Source organism: Dipodomys merriami, unplaced genomic scaffold (genome assembly GCF_024711535.1).
Source record: "Dipodomys merriami isolate MVZ:Mamm:240054 unplaced genomic scaffold, mDipMer1.0.p SCAF_50, whole genome shotgun sequence".
Taxonomy (NCBI): domain Eukaryota; kingdom Metazoa; phylum Chordata; class Mammalia; order Rodentia; family Heteromyidae; genus Dipodomys; species Dipodomys merriami.
Window position 1 is genome coordinate 2,139,616 of NW_027206069.1, and position 15,402 is coordinate 2,155,017.

The 15,402-nt window shown below is 46.8% G+C and overlaps 1 protein-coding gene across 1 annotated transcript; it reads left to right on the forward strand.

The window, feature by feature from the left end:
- The first annotated feature begins 19 nt into the window (after positions 1 to 19).
- On the forward strand, positions 20 to 15,016 carry Cinp (cyclin dependent kinase 2 interacting protein). Its single transcript, XM_069997549.1, has 5 exons — positions 20 to 124; positions 2,706 to 2,874; positions 4,912 to 5,041; positions 9,274 to 9,403; positions 11,110 to 15,016. Exons 1-5 carry the CDS (start codon positions 94 to 96, stop codon positions 11,310 to 11,312), a joined length of 663 nt encoding a protein of 220 aa, XP_069853650.1. The 5' UTR covers positions 20 to 93; the 3' UTR covers positions 11,313 to 15,016.
- The last annotated feature ends 386 nt before the right edge of the window (positions 15,017 to 15,402 follow it).

Here is a 15,402-nt window from a genome sequence, read left to right on the forward strand (position 1 = left end):
GGGGGTTGGAGCGGCGTCTCCACAAGTGTCAGCCGGCGGAGCAGAAGTGACGCCGCTTCCGGCGGGGGCGGGGCTTCGGGGCTGCTTCCCGGGATGGCAGCGGACGCCTCCGGAGGCGGGTCAGGTGGGATTCGCTTTCCTCGGCGGGGTGGCTGCGATTACGGTTGCCTCTCTTAGCGGTTTGAGCCTCGGAGCAACTCCCCGGACCACTGTGGTCGTGTTGGGCTCCAGCTCAACCCGCTGGCCCCGCGCGAGCTCCGCAGCCTGCGCGGGAACCAGTTATGCCCGGGCTCGGTCTCCATCACGTGGGGAGTGAAGGCCGGTGAGGGCCGAGGGGGGCCGCCGGGCCGCACAGGGGCTCCGGGTGCCCGGGCCTGCCGCCGTGAGCCCTGCCCCGCGCCCTCGGCCAGCGTTAGCGGCGGCGCGCGCCGCCTGTAAGGAGAGCTGCCACGCTGTCACGCCCAGGGCTCCCGCTGCCCGGGGAGCGTCGCGTCTCGCCGTGACCCCGTGCGTTCCGCACCTCACTGGGGAATCACGTCAGGTGTCGGGCGCAGCAAGTCCTCTCCCAGCTGGCGGGAATCCAGGCAGACTTGTTCTTGACTTTCCAGAAACCTAATCCAGTCCTGTCACCGCTCGACTCAAAGCTCATTCCTATTGCTCACTCTCACTTGTTTTTAGAGTAAGTCCGAAATTCTTGATCTGCCTCTCCTTTGGAAACTAAGTTTCATGGAGGCAGTCCTGGTCTCCCTCATTTAATTACTTCTCTCTCATGTGCAGAGGATAATAAATAGGCAACCAGAAAACATACTTGTTTAAAGAATGAGTGAACAGCTGGGCGCTGGTGGCTCACGTCCGTCATCCTAGCTACTCAGGAGGCTGAGATCTGAGGATCGCGGTTCAAAGCCAGCCCGGGCAGGAAAGTCCGTGAGACTCTCATCTCCAATAAACCACTCAGAAAACCGGAAGTGGCGCTGTGGCTCAAGTGGTAGAGTGCTGGCCTTGAACATAAAAGAAGCTCTGGGACAAGCCCCAAGTTCAAGCTCCAGGTCTGGCAACGGCAACAAAAAAAGCCACTGTGTTATTTAGAGTTTGGGGGAGGAGCATAAGACCTTGAGTTCAAAATCACTATATTAAGTGGGAGAAGACTACCCTGGAAAAGGGATGAGCACGTCTACTCTTAACAAGCCTAGGAAGCAGATCCTATTTATTTATATCCTCACTTAACAGATGAGAACATAGGTTAGCTAAGCCCTGACCTCACAGCTGGCGGAGCTGGAATTCGGACCCAGGCAGCTTAGTCTTCAGAGTTTAGACTCAAAAGCGTATATCTATTGTGTGACCTAGGAACTCCTCAAGGGCTCCAACAAGCCTTTGTAAGGGTTCTGAGTAGAGATGGGAGGGCACAAGAGGGTTCAGAGGAGGACAGATAACCTGAGTTCATCCTTGGTCTAGAGAGCACTTCCACTGGGATCTGGGTGAGTCTTGAGAGATGGTCAATAGCACTAGCCTGAGGAGGGAAGAAACTTTCCAGCAGAGAAAATTGAATGTGCCAAAGCTCTTTCAAGTGCTCCCAAGTAGCTCATTTTAGCTGCACATGGAGGAGCAGGAGGTGAGGGTTGAGAAAAGTACTGAGGCAGAGATGTAACTGGAGGAGATGGGACTCTTGCAGGTCAGTGACAGCCTAGTCGAGGTCAGGTCTGGCTCCCTGGCAGCCTCTTGGCATTCTGGCATGATGAGTTGCTTGTGAGCCATGAGACTGAACAAGTTTAAAGTGTCAAAGTGCCTAAGACTAGAGAGGAGAGTGCTAAGCCTCAAGGCTAGATTATTCTGTGGAAAGAAAACAGGAATTTAAGGGCTGAGAAGGTGGCTCAGTGGTAAGAGTGCTTGCCTTGCATTCATGAGGCCCTGGGTTCAATTCCTCAGCACCACATAAGTAGAAAAAGTTGGAAATGGCGCTGTGGCTCAAGTGGTAGAGCACTAGCCTTGAGCTGAAGAGCTAAGGGACAGTGCCCAGGCCCAGAGTCCAAGCCCCATGATCAACAACAACAAAAAAAAGAAAACGAACTTCAGCAGAAAGTGTGCCTCATCTCCAGCCTCTAAAGGCAAAGACTTTATGGAACTGTGAAACTGGGAAAGTCCTCTTAGTTTGTATGAAGTTATTTGTCCAGTGATGTAGCATTTCAGATCATTGTGCTATTGAAAGTCAAAAGGACATTTACTGCTAGGTGCTGGTGGCTCATACCATCCTAGCTACTAAAGAAACTGAAAGTCCATGAGATTCTTTTTTTTTTTTTTTTTTTTTTGCCAGTCATGGGGCCTGAACTCTGGGTCTGGGCGCTGTCCCTCAGCTCTTCAGTTCAAGGCTAGCGCTCTACCACTGGAGCCACAGCACCATTTCCGGCTTTTTCTGTTTATGTGGTGCTGAGGAATCGAACCTAGGGCCTCATGCTTGCAAGGCATGCACTGTACCGCTGAGCTACCTTCCTAGCCCCCTCCATGAGATTCTTATCTCCAGCTAATCACCAGAAAGCTGGAAGTGGTGCTATGGCTCAAGTGACAGGGTGCTAGCCTTGAGCAAAAAAGTTCAAGGACAGTGCCCAGGTCCTGAGTTCAAGCCCCAGGACCAGCACCAAAAAAAAAAAAGAATGTTTACCTTCCAACTGTAATCACTCATTCCATATGATGTTTCTCTTACTCCCTATCAGCAAAGACTCCTGAAACTACAACTCCCAGAAAACCTGACTTATCAGTCAGTGCAAGAAAAATTAAGGACAATGCAGCTGATTGGCATAATTTAATACTGAAATGGGAAACCCTCAGTGATGCAGGTTTTACCACTGCCAATAACATCGCCAATCTGAAAATCAGCTTACTGTAAGTACACACAAACCCCTCATGTTCTGGACTTTTTTCCTTACGAATTGAGCAGAAGAATCACAAGCATCTTCTCAGAGAACTTATCAACATGAATGATTTGTGTGTGTGTATGTGTAGCACTATCCCTAAGATTGTTTTTGCTCAAGGCTAACACTGTACCACTTGAGCCATAGCTCCACATTTAGTTTTGATTTGTTGTTTTTTTTCTGGGCAAATACTGGAAACAAACCAACTTAAAAGGAGGAAAGATTTGGGCTGGAGATATAGTTATACAAGGCCCTGTATTCAGCCTTAAACCACTAAAAAAGAAAAAAAAAAAAGGTTTATGTCCTGGTTAGCTGGCCCTATTGTCTGTATGCATTCTGGTAGCTCATGACTGAGGATATTTGTTTACCTCATGGCCAGCACCAAAACAGGAAGAACCTTGGGCTGGGAATGTGGCTCAGTGGTAGAGAGCTTGCCTAGCATGCAAGAAGCCCTGGGTTCAATTCCTCAGCACCACATACACAGAAAAGGCCGAAAGTGGCACTGTGGCTCAAGTGGTAGAGTGCTAGCCTTGAGCAAAAGAAGCTCAGGGATAGCGCCTCGGCCCTGAGTTCAAGTCCCAGGACTGGCAAAAAAAAAAAAAAGTGGGTGGTGGGGAGAGGAAGAATCAAAAAATCAGGATCCAAAACCTCTTCGGGAGCACACACATCCCTGTAACCAGAAGCCTTCCAACAGCACCAGAGGCTGGAGTCACAGCCTTCTGTTTAAAAGGCATATTCACAGATTGAGGGCTCTTGGAGGAAATAATCCATGTCTTACTCATCTGTGTATAACCACCACTAAGCCCTCTGTCAAGGATGCCCTCAGGGCTGAACTGGAAAAAAGTCTAGAGCAAAATGAATGTGAAGGGCCGGGGTTGTAACTCAGCAGTAGAGCACTTGTCTAGCATGCTTAGGTTCTGGGTTCTATCTATAGTGAGATTGACCAGTAAACGTATTTGTTATGTATGTAAATAATAACCAAGGCCAGATATTGTAACTCATGCTTATAATCCCAACTACTTAAGCGATCTCACAGTTAATGTCCAGCTCTGGCAAAAATTTAGGGAGACTTCTCTCAACAAACACACAAGGTTACAGGGGAGCTATAGGTAGATCATATAGTCTGAGGCAGCTCCAGGCAAAAAAAAACATGAGACATTTGTTTGAAAAAAAATAACTAAACCACCGGGCGCTGGTGGCTCACGCCTGTAATCCTAGCTACTCAGGAGGCTGAGATCTGAGGATAGCAGTTCAAAGCCAGTGCAGGCAGGAAAGTCCGTGAGACTCTTATCTCCAGTAAACCACTGGAAAACTGGAAGTGGCGCTGTGGCTCAAGTGGTAGAGTGCTCGCCTTGAGCTGAAGAGCGCAGGGACAGTGCCCAAGCCCAGAGTTCAAGCCCCATGACCGACCAAAAAAAAAAAAAAAAGGACTGGGAGTGTGGTTCATGTGGTTTAATGTCTGCCTAGCAATCACAATGCCCTGAGTTAATACCTTAGTACTGCTGAAAATAACCAAGCCTGTATTAGAATGACATAAAACAGCAGTGTTTATGCGAGATGGCTGACATATGTGGATAGTGAGCTTCTGGAATTTACTGTAACAAAGTGAGGTTGGGTTTGTTTTGTTTTTGTGCTGGTCGGGACAGGGTCTGGACTCTATCCCTCAGCTTTTTGCCCAAAGCTAGCACTCTACCACTCGAGCCACAACTCTACTTTCAGCTTTAGGATAAGAGTCTCATGGACTTTCCTGCCTGGACTGGCTTCGAACTGTGATCCTCAGATTTCAGACTTTTTGACTGGCTAGAATTATAGGTGTGAGCCACTGCAAGGCTGTTTTAAAGAGGTTTTTGCTTTTGAGAAAGAGCCTTGTCATGTAGCCCAGATGAATCTTGAAATTGTAATTCTCCTGCTTCAGGCTCCTAAGTGTCAGGATTCTCGCTATGTGCCAACACATCTGTCACAAGGTGAGTTTCTAGAGTGTAATTTCTACCCCTTTTATTTTGTCCAGGAATAAAGAACAGATAGAATTAGAGAACAGCAACCCAGTGTTCAGTGAAAATGAAGAAAAGAGGTGTCCAGAAGATGATAAAGAACTTGAGTCACTGTGCAAGGAACTGCAGGTCACTTTGGATGGTTTGGTAAGACCTGAAGACGCCAGCCATCTGTGGTCACTGTCCCTGAGTCCAGCGGACCTATTTGGGGTTTGCTTGACCACTAGAGGCATTGAAAACCACTGTTGATCCTTTCTTCCTTCTCCCCTCCTTCCTCCCCTCCTCCCCAGCCCTTCTTTCTCCACCTCCCTCTCCTCTAATGGTCTCCTCCTCCATCCATCCCACAAATCTTGTTTGTTGGCTTTGAGACAAGGACAGGCTTCGCTCAGCCTCCTGAGTGCTGGGAACATGGGTGAGCATCACCACACCCCTGTCCTGTGCATTGTCTGAGGAAGCCCCAACAGCTTTGGTGGTCTGCCTAGTAAATATCTGAGGACTTGTGGGCCAGAACATCTCTTTTTGCAGCTCCTCAACTCAGCTGTATTGCTAAGTCAACCATAACCAGTACATGGACAAACAGATGGCTCTGTCCCCATAAAACTCTATGCTCACTAGAACTTGGATTTCATATAATTTTCTTTTCTTTTTTTTTTTTTTTTGGGGGGGGGTCTGGTTGTGGGGCCTGAACTCTGGGCCTGGGTGCTGTCCCTCAGCTCTTCAGCTCAGGGCTAGCGCTCTACTACTTGAGCCACAGCGCTTATGTGCTGCTGAGGAATCGAACCCAGGGCCTCAGGCATGCAAGGCAAGCACTCTACTACTGAGCCACCTTCCTAGCCCCTCATATAATTTTCTTGTGTAGTAAAATACTACTTTTGTTACTTTTCAGCCATTTAAATGTAAAAGCCTTCTAAGGGCAGAGTATCTATAAATTATTTGGAATTCTACTTGGGAGATTTACCTGCTACTCAATTATTTATTTGTATCAATCTGGACTTAATATTTTACATTTATTTATTTATTTATTTTGCTGGTGCAGAGGTTTGAACTCAGAGCTTTGTGCTTTCTTGGCTAGTGCTCTACCACCTGAGCAGGCCTCCAGCCAGCTTTTTTTAGTTATTTTAGAGATGGAGTCTCATGGACTTTTCTACTCCAGCTGGCTTTGCATCACGATCCTTTACATCTTAGTTTCTTGAGTAGTAGAATTACAGACACAAGCCCCCATCACCCAGCTTATTGGTTCCGTTTTTTTTTTTTGGTCAGGCCCAAAACTCGGCCTGGGCACTGTCCCTCAGCTTTTCACCTCAAGGCGAGCACTCTGCCACTTGAGCCATAGTGCCACTTCCAGCTTTCTGGTGGTTAATTGGAGGTAAAAGTCTCAGACTTTCCTGCCCAGGCTGGCTTTGAACTATGATCCTCAGATCTCAGCCTCCTGAATAGCTAGGATTACAGGCATGAGCCACCGGCCCCAGCTTCGTGCCTTTAATAGAGAATCTTGTTAGGTGGAATGGAAGTAGAGGTATGGTTCAAGTGGCAGATCATCAACCTAGCAAGCTGAACAAGGGTGAGTCCCTGAGTCCAAGCCCTGATACTGATTTTAAAAAGAGAGAGAGAGAGGTGTCAGGCACTGGTGGTTCACAACTGTAATCCCTGCCACTCTGGAAGCTGAGACCTAAGCATCATGGTTCAAAGCCACCTTAGGGGGCTGGGCATGTGGCTTAGTGGTAGAGTGCTTGCCTTGCATGCATGAAGCCCTGGATTCAATTCCTCAGTACCATGTACATAGAAAAAGCTGGAAGTGACACTGGCTCAAGTGGGTAGAGTGCTAGCCTTGAGCAAAACAAACTCAAGGACAGTGCCCAGGCCAAGTTCAAGCCCCAGGACTGGCAAAAAAACAAAGCCAGCCTAGGCAAGAAAGAGACTCTTATCTCCAAATAACTACCAGAAAACTGGAAATGGTACTGTGGATCAAAGTGGTAGAGCACGAGCCTTGAGCCCAAAAGCTCAGGGACAGTACCCGGGCCCTGAGTTCAAGCAGTATAACCGACAAAAAATAAAAAAGAACCAAAAGAAAACTGTAATCCTAGCTAAACAGGATTGGGGTTCAAAGTCAGCCCAAGCAGAAAAGTTTTTGAAACTTCATCTTAAATTAATTAGCAAACTGCTAGACTGTGGTGCTGCTCAAGTAGTAGAGTGCCAGGCCTGAGCAAACAAGCTTAGCAAAAGCATCAGACCCTGAGTTCAAGTTCCAGTACCCACCTACACACCCAAAACAGTTGGTGCCATAAGGATCTTCTATTTTTTCTGTTTTTCCCCAGCCTTAAGAGAGAGTGGTTTCCCAGACTTGGCTTGGGGGTTGGATGCGCCCATTTCCCTGAGCTGGACGCTCATTTCTTGTTTGTGGCTAGGAAGCACTACCAGCGCTTGGCTGGCTGTGCAGCTGCACGTGTGCCTGCCACTGTCCTCGATAACAGCCAAGCTACAGAACTGAGTGCTGGCCCTTGGCCTCGGGTCAGACCTCCAGGATTGCCTAGCTCTCTAGATCTCTGTAAGCTGTTCTTACAGTCAGGTAGCAGCAGGCAGCTTGTGCAGATACTGGTGCAGATACAGAGGAAAGAGCAGAGAATTGGGTGTTAAAAAACTGGTACCAGAGGTCTGGTATCAGGTTCTGACCTTGTCCTTCCCTAGCTTAGCCCTGAGTAATTTTCCCAGCTGTGAAGTGGAAATAATGAGTCCTACCTCTTGAGGCTGGGACAAGTGAGATATTGAGTCTAGCAAGACTTGAGAGCTAAGTAATGTTCTTCAAAGATTTATGCCAGCTAAATTGAGCACATGCCACTTCAGCTGTGATTGGAGGGTGGTTGGAAGGACCCCGTGCAAGGAGCGAGGATTTTGATTAACGTGAAATTTATATATACCTAGGAGTCCAAAATTTGGATCTAATAGACCTGTGCTACTGAAATCCTCATTACTTCTAATTATTTTACTTTCCAGACTCTGAGATTAGTAATCAAGTAGGTTTTTCACAAACATGGATCCATACCTTAGCCAGCTATGAGGGCGGAGATCAGCCTCAGATCACAGTGGGCGGGGTGGATGGTTCCCTGCCGGTGTCACACAGTGACAGGCTAGGGGTGGAGCCTGAGGTCTTCTGAGGCTCTGCCAAGATCAAATTCTCACGATTGCCTTCATGTGTGGGGCAGCTTTTCATTATTATTGTCTCATAAATAGGGAGATGGAGGCACAAAGAGGCTTCAGTAAGCTCAAAGGCAGTTAATAAATGATAGAAATGAGCTCATTGAATGCCTTTTCTCCCATCTTTCATGGCCTGGAATCCCTTCAGGCTTTTGAAGGTAAAGCATTAGTAATGTGGGGAAATCTAGTGATGTGAAGCTCAGTGAGCTCTCTCCTCTGATAATGCAAATTCGCAGCTTATTACTGAAGTAATCCAAATTAATGAAACCATAACCGTCTCTTTCATCTCCCTGGAAACTGGCTGCTTGTGGAGTTGATGGTGTTTAGTTAGAGGACTTGTAGCACCACAGACCTGTTCTGAGTTTTGAAATCTTCTGGTTCTTGAATCTGAGACTAGAGATTTCATGTTTTTTTTTTTTTTTTTTTTTTTTTTTTTTGTCGGTCGTGGGGCTTGAACTCTGGGCCTGGGCGCTGTCCCTCAGCTCTTCAGCTCAAGGCGAGCGCTCTACCACTTGAGCTACAGCGCCACTTCCGGTTTTCTGGTGGTTTATTGGAGATAGGAGTCTCACAGTCTCTCCTGCCCAGGCTGGCTTTGAACCGTGATCCTCAGATCTCAGCCTCCTGAGTAGCTAGGATTACAGGCGTGAGCCACCAGCGCCCGGCTCATGTTTTGTTTTTTGTTTTGTTTTGTTTTGTTTTGCTGGTCCCATGGCTTGAACGCAAGGCCTGGGCACTGCCTTGAACTCTCGTGCTCAAGGCTAGTACTCTACCACTTGAGCCATAGCACCACTTTCATCTTTTTCTGAGTTGTTTATTGGCAATAAGAGTTTTATAACGCTGAGCACTGAGTGCTGATTGCCCGTGCTTGTAATCCTAGCTACTCAGGAGGCTGAGATTTGAGGATCATGGTTCAAAGCCAGCCTGGGTAGGAAAGTGAGACTCTATCTCCAACTAACCACCAGAAAATCAGAAGTGGCTTAAGTGGTAGAGCACTTGCCTTGAGCTGAAGAGCTAAGAGACAGCACCCAAGCCCAGAGTTCAAGCCCCACAACAACAAAAAAAGATTTCACTGACTTTTCTGCCTAAGCTGGCTTCAAACTGCAATCCTCAGATCTCAGCCTCCTGAGAAGTGTGAGACACCGGTGCCTGGCTCATCTCATATTTTCATATTCTAAATATCTTTTCAGGCTAAAATACAGGTGAAAATGGAAAAGCTATCTTCGACTACCAAGGGAATTTGTGAGCTAGAAAATTATTATTATGGGGAGGAGCACAGACGCCCCCCCCTGTTCCATACCTGGCCTACCACCTATTTCTGTAAGTACCTCTTCCTGGTCCTCAGGAGGGGAGGTGGGACATCTTAAAACGAGTGTTTCTTCCAGGCTTTAATTAACAGATCATCAGCAGATCATAATTAGAGGCCATGATGCAAGTTGCGCTTAGCCACCCTTTAAAGCCAATGAATAGAATGAATTCTACCTCTTCCATGGAGACAGAAAGCTCTCATTTTCCTTTATTACTAAGGTTTTTTATTACTTTGGTTTTGTTTCAATTTTAAAAATTGGTGGGCACTGCAGTTAACCTCATAGGAAACTGAGCAAAGTGAAATTTATTGAAGCTTTGTGAAATACTTTATAAAGGATTACTTTTAGTTGCGTTCAAAAGAAAGGCTAAGGGCCTTGCCCATGTAATTGTAATCCCTCTGTACGGTATTTTCACAATTGAAGAAAAAAAAAAAGGCTAAGGGGCTGGGAATGTGGCTTAGTGGTAGTGTTTGGCTAGCATGCATGAAGCCCTGAGTTCAATTCCTCAGTACCAGAAAAAAAAGACAGAAGTGATGCTGTGGCTCAAGTGGGCAGAGTGCTAGCCTTGAGCAAAAGAAGCTCAGGGACAGTGCCCAGGCCCTGAGTTCAAGACCCAGGACTGGCAAAAAAAAAAAAAAAAAAAAAAAAAAGTGCTAAAATGCTAAGATGTTTGATGTTGACTTGAGACTCGGCTTTTTTTTTTTTTTGGTCTGTCATGGGGCTTGAACTCTGGGCCTGAGCACTATCCCTCAGCTCTTCAGCTCAAGGCTAGCCTTCTATCACTTGAGCTACAGTGCCACTTCCAGTTTTCTGATGGTTTATTGGAGATAAAGAGTTTCACAGAGTTTCCTGCTCGGGCTGGCTTTGAACCATGATCCTCAGATCTCAGCCTCCTTAGTAGCTAGGATTACAGGTATGAGCCACCGGTGCCCACCTGAGACTTGGTTTCTTTAAAATGAGGGAAGACAGGGCAAAGTATCTACCATTATATATTTATTGGAATAAAGCTGGTTTGCGATGACTCCTGTTTATAGTCATTGCAAGTGACCTAAGGGTTAAGCTGAAAAGCCTGTATTTCCTCTGTGACTTCATGCTTCACACCATGGACTAATTGGCACTGGCTAGGGTAGTAAACACACCTGCTCCTTCCCTAGCTTAGTGCCTCTGAAGATTCTGGGTTTTTTTTGTTTTGTTTTGTTTTTTGGGTCTGGTCGTGGGGCCTGAACTCTGAGCCTGGGCGCTGTCCCTCAGCTCTTCAGCTCAAGGCTAGCACTCTACCACTTGAACTACAGCACCACTTCCAGCTTTTTTCTTTTTGCTTATGTGGTGCTGAGGAATCGATCCCAGGGCCTCATGCATGCAAGGCAAGCACTCTACCACTGAGCCACCTTCCCAGCCCCTGATTCCGGTTTTATTTTTTTATTTTATTTTTTGGTCCGGTCGTGGGGCCTGAACTCTGGGCCTGGGCGCTGTTCCTCAGCTCTTCAGCCCAAGGCTAGCACTCTACCACTTGAGCCACAGTGCCACTTCCGGCTTTTTTCTTTTTGCTTATGTGGTGCTGACGAATCGAACCCAGGGCCTCATGCATGCAAGGCAAGTGCTCTACCACTGAGCCACCTTCCCAGCCCCTGATTCCGGTTTTAATAAGGAGCCAGGTGGCTCAGTCTGTGTCAAGTGAGTCTTCCAATGATGTCTCCAGGGCAGCTTGTTCTGTTCCAGATGAGGTTTCCTGCCAGCTCTCTGACATGTACCGGAAGGACCTCCTCCTGAAGCACACAGTGGCTGCAGAGCTGGCACACACGGCCGACCGAGACCTGTCCCTCAGCTACCTGTCCATGTGGCTACACCAGCCCTATGTGGAGGGCAAGAGCAAGCTCCTCCTGGAGAGCATGTTGTGGGAGACAGGCCACCGGGGGCTGTGATGCCTGACAGACCACACCAACCAAGCCAGGCTCCAGACCAGTGGACTCTCCCCTGCCCTCAGATGGACAGGGCCCCAGGTCTGGCCCTGGGACAATATCACCCTCCCCTGCATGCATGCGCCCGCACCTGCTGAGAAGTTCCCACTGGGGCACCTGCATGAGACTCAGCGCTCCTGAGAGGTAACTCTACACATCCCATTTCATATTCTTTCTGTACCCGAGTCACATCCCCAAACATCTAAACATCTGTTTAAATTTCTATGAGGATATTAGTTCTGTAATTGTAACCTTTTTTTTTTTGGGGGGTTGTGGGACTTGAACTCTGGGCCTTGATACTGTCCCTCAGCTCTTCAGCTCCAGGTGAGCACTCTACCTCTTGAGCCACTACACCACTTCTGGTTTTCCAGTGGTTAATTAGAGATGAGTCTCACGGATTTTCCTGCCTGGGCTGGCTTTGAACCACAATCCTGAGATCTCAGCCTCTTGAATAGCTAGGATTACAGGTGTGAGCCACCAGTGCCCAGCTCTGTAATTTGTAACTTTTAAATCCCATCGAGTTAACTGAATAAAAAGCTTGTTATTATGGTAATGAAAAATAACAAAACATTGCACTGTTCTCATGCTAAGGATGTGACACACCAATCAAATTTCTGTAATCTCAAACTTTTCTGTGTGGCTGTGTATATTGTGATATTGAGTAAATGATAGTGTTTAATAATATTAGCTTTATTTTTTGCCAGTCCTGGGGCTTGATCTCAGGGCCTGGGCACTGTCTCTGGGTTTCTTTTGCTCAAGGCTAGCGCTGTTTATTTGTTACTGAGGAATTGAACCCAGGGCTTCATGCATACTAGGCAAGTACTCTACCACTGAGCCACCTTCCCAGCCCAACATTAGCTTTTTTATATTGCACCCTTAGCATACTACTTATCTATAAGCTTAGGGCTATTTAACTCACCAAATAAGGACTTCCTGCTTCCTCCTTTCTAGGTAGAAAAAGAAACTGCAATCAGGCCTGCAGTTCTCCAGGGTCCTTGATCACACCCCCTACTTGGCTGTCTTTTAGCACAGTTTGACTTTTACTGAGATCATAGGTAGCCCTAGTCTGTTTTCTTGTTTTCTAAGCACTTCACCTACTGCATGTTCAGTCCTGAGCTCAGAACAAAGAGCCGAAACACAAAGCAGCCAAAAAATCTTGTGGACCAGGGCTGGGAATGTGGCTTAGTGGTAGAGTGCTTGCCTAGCATGTAAGAAGCCCTGGGTTGGATTCCTCAGTACTACATAAACAGAAAAAGCCAAAAGTGGGCTGGGAAGGTAGCTCAGTGGTAGAGAGCTTGCCTTGCAATGCATGAGGCCCTGGGTTCGATTCCTCAGTACCACATAAGCAGAAAAAGCTGGAAGTGGCCCTGTGACTCAAGTGGTAGAGCGCTTGCCTTGAGCTGAAGAGCTGAGGGACAGTGCCCAGGCCCAGAGTTCAGGCCCCACAACCGGCGAAAAACAAAAAAACAAAAACAAAAAAAAAGAAAATGCCAAAAGTGGCACTGTGGCTCAAGCCAAAAGTGGCACTGTGGCTCAAGTGGGAGAGTGCTAGCCTTGAGCAAAAGCAGCTTAGGGACAGCCCCCAGACCCTGAGTTCAAGCCCCAGGACTGGCCAAAAAAAAATTTTTTTTTAAATAACCATCCTTCCCAGAGAAGGAAGTCTAAAGACTCTTGTTTTGCAAAAAATGTAGCATGATCCTACAGAATTGAAGTTCTAGAGTCCAAGGAGCAAATGCTTGCCACAAAAATAAAGTAAATATGCCCTAAACAACAACAAAAAACTACAGAATGGGGGACATGGTCAAGTTCAACTCCAGTATTACTGGAAGAAAAAAAACTATAGCAAAGCATGGTGATTCAGATCTGTCTTCCCAGTCACTTGGGCAGTTGAGGCAAAAGGGTTCTAAGTTCAAGGCTAACCTGAGCTATGTGGGACCTTGTGTCAGAAAGCCAAAGGGTGTTGGCGGAAGACTACATGTGACAGGGAAGAACTTTGAGAGGAAGTTAGGTTCTCTTGGCTGCACATGCAGGTATTTCAGAAGCATCTCCAGGTAGCATTTCTTAGGGTTTCCCTTTCCTCCGCCTTTGCTGTATGTATTAGAGTCTATCATAAAAGGGGGTATCACGTGACTATATGTGGACAGACCTGTCAGACACACTGCTCTCCAGGTTGGGAGAAGCTTGGCATGAGGTCTATTGGCAGCCATTTTCATGTTTGGAGGGGCTTAAAGAATAAACACATTTAGCTAGGAGCTGGTAGCATATGTCTATAATTCTGTGATCTGAGGATCAAGATTCAAAGCCAGCCTGGGCAGACAAGTCCAAGAGACTATTTCCATCAAACAACAGAAGTAGGGCTGGGAAGGTGGCTCAGTGGTAGAGCGCTTGCCTTGCATGCATGTAGCTCAAGTGGTAGAGCGCTAGCCTTGAGCTGAAGAGCTGAGGGACAGCGCCCAGGCCCAGAGTTCAGGCCCCACTACTGGACCCCTCCCCCCCAAAAAAAATACAGAAGTATAACTGTGCTTCAAGTGGTACAAATAAAGCCAAGTAAAAGGGGGTTGAGACAGTGGCTCAGTGGTAGTGTGCTTGCCTAGCATGCATGAAGCCTGGGTTCAAATCCTCAGTACCACATACACAGAAAGAGCCAGAAGTGGCACTGTGGCTCAAGTGGTAGAGAGCTAGTCTTGAGCAAATGAAGCTTAGGGACTGTGCCCAGGCCTAGAGTTCAAGCCCCAGGACTGGCAAAAAAAAAAAAAAAAAAAAATCCAAGTGAGGGGCTGGAAAGTTGGGTCAGTGGTAGAGTGCTTGCCTCACATGCATGAGGCCCTGAGTTTGATTCCTCAGCACCACATAAGCAAAAAGAAAAAAGCTGGAAGTGGTGCTGTGGCTCAAGTGGTAGAGCACTAGCCTTGAGGTGAAGAGCTGAGAGACAGCGCCCAGGCCCAGAGTTCTGGCTCCACGACTGGCAAAAAAAAAAGCCAAGTGAGAACACAAGGCCCTGAGTTCAAGCACACATACACACACAAGAGCAAAAATATTCTCCAGAGGACGCTGAAGATTCACCACCATGACGGCCTTCCATGACATCCCAATGTGCTCCCAGACTCCCGTCAGCCCTTGCTCAGGAAAGTTAAACGACTGCTTCTCCTAAGTACTACAGAAGCAAAAGAGCTAAGAGGTGAACAAGAAGGAATCTGAACCAGGTATGGTGGTTCATGCCTGTAGTTCCAGATACTCAGAAGACTAAGACAAGGAGGATCACAAGTTGAAGGCCATCCTGAGTGTCTTAGACCTCAAAATACATTTTTTAATTTTTAAATAAATTTTATGACTGTGTATAGCTTGCCAGGCATTCTCAGGCTCTTGGTTCAAGTTTCAATGCTGTAGAAACAAACACGCACAAACCCTGAGGAGTAACTTCTGAGAGTAACAATGAAATAGAGGGCTGATCACATAGTTATGTCCCCTACCTCTACAAATCCTGCCAGACTAACAGAACAGAAACATAAAAATCTACCCATGGATTTGGGGAAAATGTGTGTGTGAGACGTGACTCCAGGATACACAAAAACTTACACAAAGCCAAAAAACACAAGGCACACTTGGCTCTGCTGTGAGCAATGGATGGCATAAGCAATGAGGCTTCCGTTCAGACTAGTCATCAGCTGTTCACCAAGTGCACCTGCCATTCCTGCCTTTCTGAGTAGTTTATTGGAGAAGAGTTGTGACTTTAACTTAAAGTATCACTATTCCACAATACTGTGAAATATGTGAAATTTAATCAATTAATCTCAATTTAAAATAAAAAGAAGGTGGGTTAGGAGCAATGGGTAACAATGATCAGACACTTTGTATTCATATACTGTTTTGTAGAATGGGAACTTCTTTGTACAACTACCTAAATAGAAAAAAATTTTTTTAAAGTTTCAGACTTTTCTGCCTGGGCTAGCTTTGAGCTGTAATCCTCAGATCTCAGCCTCCTGAGTAGCTAGGTTACAGGTGTGAGTCACTGGTGCCCTGCCCTGGATAGCTTTTTTTTTTCTTTTTTGGTCGG